Source organism: Homarus americanus, unplaced genomic scaffold, assembly GCF_018991925.1.
Source record: "Homarus americanus isolate GMGI-L3 unplaced genomic scaffold, GMGI_Hamer_2.0 scaffold40856, whole genome shotgun sequence".
Lineage (NCBI taxonomy): Eukaryota > Metazoa > Arthropoda > Malacostraca > Decapoda > Nephropidae > Homarus > Homarus americanus.
This window is the reverse complement of record NW_024734615.1, coordinates 6,607,140-6,615,880: the sequence shown is the minus strand read 5'-3', so window position 1 is coordinate 6,615,880 and position 8,741 is coordinate 6,607,140. Positions and strand designations below refer to the sequence as shown.

The 8,741-nt window shown below is 40.0% G+C and overlaps 1 protein-coding gene across 1 annotated transcript in view; it reads right to left on the bottom strand.

Moving 5' to 3' along the window:
- Positions 1-121: 121 nt before the first annotated feature.
- LOC121870404 overlaps positions 122-8,741 on the bottom strand; it is a 29,330-nt gene continuing 20,710 nt past the window's right edge. Inside the window, exon 2 of the mRNA XM_042372241.1 lies at positions 122-688. Coding sequence (XP_042228175.1) covers positions 317-688 — 372 coding nt within the window. The 3' untranslated portion in view covers positions 122-316. The remainder of the gene's footprint in view (positions 689-8,741) is intronic.

Here is an 8,741-nt window from a genome sequence, read left to right as displayed (position 1 = left end):
CTTGGTTATCACGTCTAATTGGGACCACGCTGAGTGCGTGATAACGAAAGTACAGAACCTATGGGATTTATTCTAATTGGATCCAGGCACCCAAGACACAACCTCAATTTTCCCATTTTACAACCATTTAGACCCACTATAGATATAGATAATGTTATGGAAAGTATCTGAAACACACATAGGCATGGCTAGGTTTATTACAAAGTGATGAAAAGGGTACAATAAGGAAGAATACATTTGTTACTGGGAATGTTACTGTACTTACAGACTTGAGCTGGTCTTGAAGGAAGGGATTCCGAGGCTAGAGGGTAGAGAGTTAGTGGTCCCCACCCGGCACTAACTCTTCGAGTAACTTATCGTCCTCTTGAAAACTCTCAAAGTCAGCTTGACGTAGTACAGGTGGCTGAGGTGGCTGCTGTTGTTGATGAAAGAAGTCTGTAATTTGTCTCTGCCGCAATGCGTTGTGGTGATGATTTAGCTGGTCAACATAAGGCTGGAGTGCTCTGCCTATGATACCGGACACACTTTCACTGTCGCCGTCGGAGGGAGGGTGCTGTTCGATGAGGTGTTTCAACAGTTCACTCACCTCAATGATCTCCCTGACTTTTGACATGAGCTGTGCGACGGATTGTGCTTCTGGGCTGTCTTCCTCTGCCTGCCTGCCTGTCTTCCTCCATATTATCCTCAACTGTAGGCATAACAGGTTCCAATAAGAAATTGGTTTCCAATCTTGCTACAGTCCTTGATCTCTTTTATTTTTTGCACTAGCTGATAAAGACAAAAAAGTAAAGTTTTATGTCAAGATCCACACTACTATAACCAGTTTAAAAATAATTTTCCATTAATATACAGTGGTCCCTCGGTTAACGAGCACAATCCGTTCTAGAAGGCTGCTCGTTAACCGAAAAACTCGATAACCGAAACCATTGTTTCAATGGGTTTTTGGGTAATTGGTTCCAGCTCACCGAAAATTGCCTAAATTCAACAAAAATGGTAGAAAAGTACACTTACTTTGAGGTGTGTATGTAGAAGGCTCCTGGATGATGATGGGAATTAGAATGGGGGTGGAGGAGAAGGGAGAAGAGAAGGCATTGGGGTGGAAGAGAAGTCACCCCATGGCGCCATTTCACCCATAAAATTTTAGTTCTCTTGGTGTAATTCAAGATTATTTTCTTTAAATCAACACTGCACTGCATTATATATTGTCAATATGTAAAATAAATTTCAAAATGACCAATAATTTACTTGTAAACAGAGAAAAAGCATTTAGTTGAAGAGTCTCAAGCAAGATGTTACCTCCACTGAAAAGACACAAAGACTGACGCCTGTATGGTGTGTTGAGAGGCTGGATGGCACGCATAAAACCAGTTTCATTACTTTCAATTATGTTCAATAATTGTTAAAATTACTAAAAAATTTAATATTAAATTTTTTAAATTATTGAATAGTATAAACTTCTTGATATTTGCTAAAATGGTAAGGAATTTAAGCCCTAGAACCAATTACTGTATTGGCGGACTAATACTACAGCTGGTGGACCGCCAAATACAAGCGAACACATGTTCAGGTCGGCTCGTAAGAAACTCGTTAATCGAGGGATTGCTTGTTAACCGAAGTTAAGAATCTTATGGAAGGTAACTCGTTAACCGAAATCTCGTTCACCGAGGGACCACTGTAATAAGAAATTGCAAAACTTTTGACAAAATCTTGCAGGGAATCTTCCTTAGAGACAGTGCGAGTCTACGTGTTAACAATTCCTATTAAATACTGCACAGTACAGAGCAATTTAGGCCTTGTTATGAATTTTTACTTTAAGAACTTTCAACATCAGAAATTGTCAGTAATACGTGTAAACAATTCCTATTAAATACTGTACAGTACAGAGCAATTTAGACCTTGTTATGGATTTTTACTTTAAGAACTTTCAACATCAGAAATTGTTAGTAATTATGCAACATCTAAGTGAACATTAGCTAAACTGACCTTTTCTAGAAAATTCTAAAGAAACCCCAAGATCAGTGTTCCTAGAAAGGCCATTAAGGAGTGTTTATACAACCGGATCCTGAGAACTATTCCTCTATTCTATGTGACTAGGCTCTCTTACAGAGACTTCCTTGAAATGGGGCTCTGAAAGTATTAGCACTAGCTTCAGGTAAAGAATCTCTTGGACTTCGTTCTGTTAAAGGGTGCCTAAGTCAGATTTGATCATAAACTAACAACTAAAATTGAGACTGAAGTGTAGCCATAAATACAATAAGTTTTCAGTTTGTAAAGTAAAGAATAACAAACATCTTTTTGTCTGGTTTATACTATCAAATCCTATTTAAATATTGCTGAGCATCTTCAGAATATTCAGAGATGTAATTTGCAAGGCTCCAAAGCATAGAAATTTAACTTGATTACCAGACTAATTGAACTTGCTCAGCTGTATTGCACTGTGTAGCATGAGCACATGACTAAGAGGGTTATTGCTTTGTCTATGTCCATTCTGAGGCCATTTCCATCCCCGTGAAGTGGCATATTCCTCAGCAATGACCTTCATCTCAAGGTACCTTAATGATAACCTCCCTTACACAGTGTGGCTTTTGGATGTAATTAACATTAACCCCGAGTTGTTTTTTCTTTTCTAAAGTATATTATGTACTGGCTAATGTCCTAATAAGGATACATTCATCAGTTTAGTCAAAATATGATGTTCACCTCCCAATTCTTGATGGGTTTTATATCCCACAAATTAATCGACATGGGTGGCACTGTCAGTGGAACTTCAGTATGGAAGCTAGTTCTCCATCACTCATCTCGGCCTTTAACCTTGAAATGGGACTTTAAGAGTCGAGCCTTTATGTATATTGAAATTTTCATTTATATGCTTCCCTCGTTTGAGTGATTTTGGCATTATATGAGGGCTCAAAACCCTCCGAGGGTAAATGGCGAGGAATTTGAGGCGAATGTAATGGTTCATCAGGGGTCTGTTTATCATGGTGCTGGAGGCAATTTCGTGAAACTTTAGAATCGGTCTGCCCTGGGTGTTATTGTATGCTGATGTCTTAGTATTTAAGAGGCATTGGAAAAAATTTAAGTGATGAAAGGGTGAAATAGAGTCAAAGGGCCTGGGAGTCAATGTGGTGAAAACAAAAATATTGATTAATGGCATGGGTAAAGGACCTGTGGTGGAAAATGGCCATGTGCTGTCTGTAAGAAAGGTGTTGGCAGCAACTCAACAATGTGCAGCAAGTGTGGAGTTAGGTACAGAAGAGATGTAGAGTAGATAGCAGAATGCAAGTTGTTGCAGATTTTAAATTAACTGTATGCCATAGTAAGGCTGGAGAAATTCACCATTGGGGATATAGCACTGGACTGCATCACTGAGTTCTGTTACCTGGGTGAAATACAGTAGTGCTGTCATGATGTATGGCAGTGAAACATGGGCAGGTAAAGAGGATGACATATATAGGTTTGAATGAGCTGAAATGAATGGTGAGGTGGATATGTAAATTGACATTGAATAATGGGGAACCCTATTCAAAGTGGGGATTGAGAGTACTATTGACAAAGGTTTGTGTAGAGGTCAACTGAGATGGTTTGGACTTGTGGAGAGAATGGAAGAGACCAATAAGTCAAGAGATGCATAAGTCAAAATGTAGAGCGGAAGAGTGCCAGGGGCAGGCAAGGAATGACTTGGAAAGAGCTTAAGAACCTCAAAAAGAGAAGCTGCAAGAAACTGTTCAGATAGAAATCTGCCATCAGGTAATCATGGCTAACCCACACAAGCCTGGAAAATAGCCACAAAACATTGATGATGATACTGTTAATGCAAAATTATAAGACAAAATGTGCAGGCTTTGAGAGGTTATGTTGGAAAGTCTCTCTCTTACATAGATATTGCAAGCATGTAAAATTAAATACAGTACAGTACATCCAGGCAATTTGCAGATATTTATTTTCTTGGATGACACCCTGAATGTACCCAAGAATGTCTGTGGGTAGTTTAAAAGTTGCCAGCATTTTTGCGGCTGGGACAGGGAGCCATTCATTCTAGAGACTGTAATTTCCTTTACCTGTATTGTATATATGTGTGTGTGAGTGTAGACAAACACGTACAGATAAATAATAATAGCTGGAAAATCCTCTCACAAATAATCAGAAACAAATGTAGTAATAAAAACGTCGAGTCTACTCCGTGCTTTATTAATAACAAAGCACGGAGTAGACTTGAGGGCAGACTCAACATTTTTAATACTATTTTTTGTTTCTGATTATTTGTGAGAGGATTTTCCAGTTATTATTTAATTGTATGTGTTTTGCACACACACACACACGTAAAAGAAATAATTGTCTAAGGGCAAACACATCAAGGGAATATACATTTCTTTGTACAGAAGTAATAATGTAACCTCCCCCAGTCAGCCAATGTTATTCAGTTTGGCAATTCGCGGTCATTTGACAACTCTACCCGGCAAATTTTTAGGCCTACTGTCAATAAATAGGGTAAAATATACAGAGTGAATTTTTTTTTTTTTGAGTTGGAAAATCGCCCATGGTATTAATGATGTAGTTCTATAAAGAGAATCATGTGATATCTTCAGATTTGAAAAAGTTTACTAAGTAAATTTTTAACTTGAAATCTTATGAAAATTCAGTATTCTAATTCTTACCAACACCACTAAGAAATATTTAAAGCAATATATCTGTATTAATTTATTAGGATGAAAAATGATCCAGAATAGTGAAACCAATGATCTTGACATTATTTATTAAATTCTAATATTCTTTAGAAACAAAAATCACCAAATACAAAAACCGGTTTTATCACATTACTTAATTCGGGTGTTGCTGCACAACTATAGAACATAGTTTTCTTGCTTCTGTTTTCATCATCACCTCCTGCTGACCACCTGAGCCTTGATGTAGCCTTCCTCCTCTCCTGGTTGTACACGTGACTGCCATTCGGCCACTTGCTGTACACAACGCCTATACTCTGGGTGTGCGAGGGCCAGGCAGGACATGCATGGGGTTGTCCAGGAAAGCTCTGACTTGAAACATTGGTGAGGCTGCAGGTAAGGGGGCTCTACTGCCAGCCTGATGTTATCCAGATCTATGAGATCAGTGAGGGTCTTGGCACTTAGATTGGGATTCAGAGCCTTTCCAACCCTGAAGGAACTGGCCACCAACTGATTCACACGATCCTCTCATAAGTCTCATATCCAAAGACTTTTTGACGTTAATTTTCTCCTCCTTTATCTTATCAGAAGCATTGTCTGCAGAACTGCCTCGATGAGCATACCAAGATCTCCCCAGTCTGCTCCACACCTGAACAGTCCTTCCTTGGCTGGGACTCCTCAGAGTCTGCTGGAAGAGAACATGCCCCTCGACCTTTCGAGAACGATGACTTGACCTTGGTGTTGGAACCACTTGCAAGTAGACACTCACTTATGAATTGGACAATAAGTCTCAGGTTGTGAAGCTGGTTCCTTTCAGTTTATGATGAGCCACTCCAAATTCTAGTAGAAACTGAGAGCCGCTAGAGCCACCTAGAATGAGACTGACCTATCTGCAGGTAAGCAAGTCTATCAGGCATGGACCCAGAAATGTAAATCATGTAACCATAGTACTGGTCAAAATGGTGGTCACAATGAGTATGTGCTCAACGAGTGGAGGCCAACGGTGATTTTTTTTTCAAAGCTCGGATTTATTTCAACTCAGTGGTGAGTCCAGCATCTTGCCAAGAGGACGCAGACCATCTGTTGTCAAGAGTACCATCCAGCTCCTGGATCAGATGTCTGAGTGGCAACTCGCTGGTGTGGAGGTCACAAACAATCCAGACCAGCTTCCTCCCACCTTCCGCCATTTATCCACTGTGGCGACTTCTTGCCACCCCAGGTTCAGAAAGCAAAGGTCCCTCCAATGGCCTGCAGGGTCTGGTTATTCACGCTCCTCTCTGAGCTTTCAGTTCACAATGTTATCTGCCACTATTCAGCTTTATTTCTGATGTCATCTTTCTGGAGTGAATGCCACAAATACTCCTCCTGGCTCACTGCAGCAGGAGTAGTGTTCTCCTTCACCATGGCAGGGAACAACTTGTCAGAATCTCCAACTTTCTGCGAACACTCCTTTAGTGTCATCCCTTCTCCTGGCCAAAGAACAAACAATTGATTCCCATTTTCTTATCCCCTTATCAAACTCCTCTTCTAGGTTACTGACGTTTCTCCTGAGCTCTCCTTACTTTGTTATGATCTATCACCAGGTGAACATCATCAGGTGTTATCAAACCACCGCTAACCAGGCAGCTGTTGCTATTCTGCAGTTTCTGAGACCAGTGTGGTGTCAAAGATGCTGGCCAGAGCTGCCTGGATATCTTTCCTATTTCTGAATCTATGCCTGGAAGGTTTGGGATCACATTTTTTCAAGTTGGGGACAAACTCACCATTCTCCTGGTCAGCACTCGGATCAGCCATGGGGGAAGTCATTAAACTTCAATCAGTTTGACTCCAATCATCGGCCTTTTTTTACCTCAACCAGCCTTTCTCTGCCAAGTCTCTTTTTCCTCGGGTAACTCTTTTCTCCTCTTCTGTCTCTCTCTGTGGCAGCCTCCTCTGTCTCTTGGACCTCGAATATCTTGGCTAGAAATCATGAGAGCCCCTACACGCCAGTCTTCTGTGCTTTGACAAAGCCAGTCTGATCACAGAATCTCTAGTTCACGCCACAGAGATGTGGGCCTGATTTCCACAGTCACGACGATCCAAACTCAGACAGAGAACAATTGGGCACTTGTAAGTAATTATGTCAAATAACTGGTCCAGTTGCTTGCTAAAGCTTGGGTTCAACTGTGGAAGCTTCCCACAAGAGAGATATTCTCGCCTTCAACTGGCTGCTAGTCTCTCACTAATCTTCTTCTGACTTGTTATGACTGGAGGCTTGAACTGAGCGTTAGCCAGAGTGTACTGTGCCAAGACAGCTTTGGTCATATCACTGGCAATGTCTTTGTTTGTGTAAGATCTTTGGTTCTTTTCACTGATTTGCCTGATTAAAACACCGTATCTCAAAGCATCTCTCAATGTAGGCAACTCCGACTCCAGGAGCTCTCTCCCAGACCCAAGATAGTGACTGAGATGGCTGATTTTGGTTCCTCGTCCTGACACAAGAAAAATATCGCAAATATTATCAACTTATAAATGTACCAGAATCTGAAACAGAAAAAATATTGTTAGTTGGGTTGTTAAAGAATGAAGTCAGAAAGCAATGTTCACTATTTAATTGTAATGCACTAATGCAGCTGTACGTTAGATTTTCGATAAATTTCACGATAAAATTTACCTAGCAAAAGGTTGCAAAATATTGAAACTGAAATTATTTTGTTTATATACACTAAAATCTACCAAAAAAGTGATGGGCCATTAGTTTTAGCTGATCTTCCCTCCTATGACACACCCTACTACTGTAATCAAGTTGTTACTGTAATTTTATGGATAATAAGCCCATGAGAGTGCATATAAAGTTAGTAATACTGACAGGATGTTACGTACTGTAATTTTCTTGTGCAAAACCTCAGTGCTTTAGAGTGAAATGGAACTTGTACATTTAAGGGTATATATAAATTAATATATGTATACAGGTACTCCCCGACTTACGTCCGACTCGACTTACGTCCACCCGAACTTACGACCGCCTCAGTCGTACTAAAATTATGTATTTTTGAGTCCCAAAGTCAGTACTGTACACAGACAAAATTTTCATCTGCAATTCTCTTTAAAATGGCTGGCAAGCTTAAAAGTGAGTGTTTTGTGGTGCTGAGAAGAAAAAGACACCCAAATTTTCGGAGTGTTATTTAAGCATTTCCGACTTACGACCTGGATGTCGGTCCCAAGTTGGGGAGTACCTGTATATGCTTTGATAGTTCAAGTGCTAGTTTTTTTTTTTTGCAGATGATGCTCAACACATTCAAAAAAAAAACAAAAAAAAAAACAATTGTTTGTTTGATGTAATAAAAATAAACATGAAATATTTTTATGGTTTTCTTCTTTGAACACCCCTTTCTGTTGAGGTTCAAATGAAAATGGCTCTTCAAATATCCTGTTGAGGAATAACAACTTCTGAAGCCAAAGGTTATGTAGTCATAGATGATAATTGGTACAGTTATTAAATACGTTTATCCTCTTCACCACTGATTGGCTCGTTAGCAGCTTGGGTGGTCTGTCACGTCTGTTACACACTGTTGGCAAGTACTTCCTCCTGAATGTATCTGCACCCATGCCAATTCTCACTACTAAAAAAATGGCTATCACCATTTTCTGAACTTGTGGCTTCTTCAGCCTTGAGCTGTGACCTTGTGGGGCGGGTGTACGCCAGCTCCAGGTATGGATACTCGACTGAGTAGTGCCCTCTGAGATGTTTATAAACTCCAATTAGGTCACCCCTTGCCCGTCTATAGTACGTATAAGCTAGGAAGTTGCAGGCATTCTAATCTCTGAGTAATGGTGCTGTAGTGCCCTCCTTTGGATATTTTTAATCTGACTGACAATCTCTAGCGTATTTCAAGGACCAGACGGGGAAGCACCTCTCTCTTGAATAGCATAATGAGGGACAGACCATTTAGGTATCTGAATGACCTACTGCAATATATTCTCGATTTAACGGAATCCGATACTGTATAACAAACTTGATTTAGTAGAAGGAATTTTTTCTGTTATTTTAACTCAAATTAGTGAACTATAGTATTTCCACATTAACCTGGCCCATAAGCC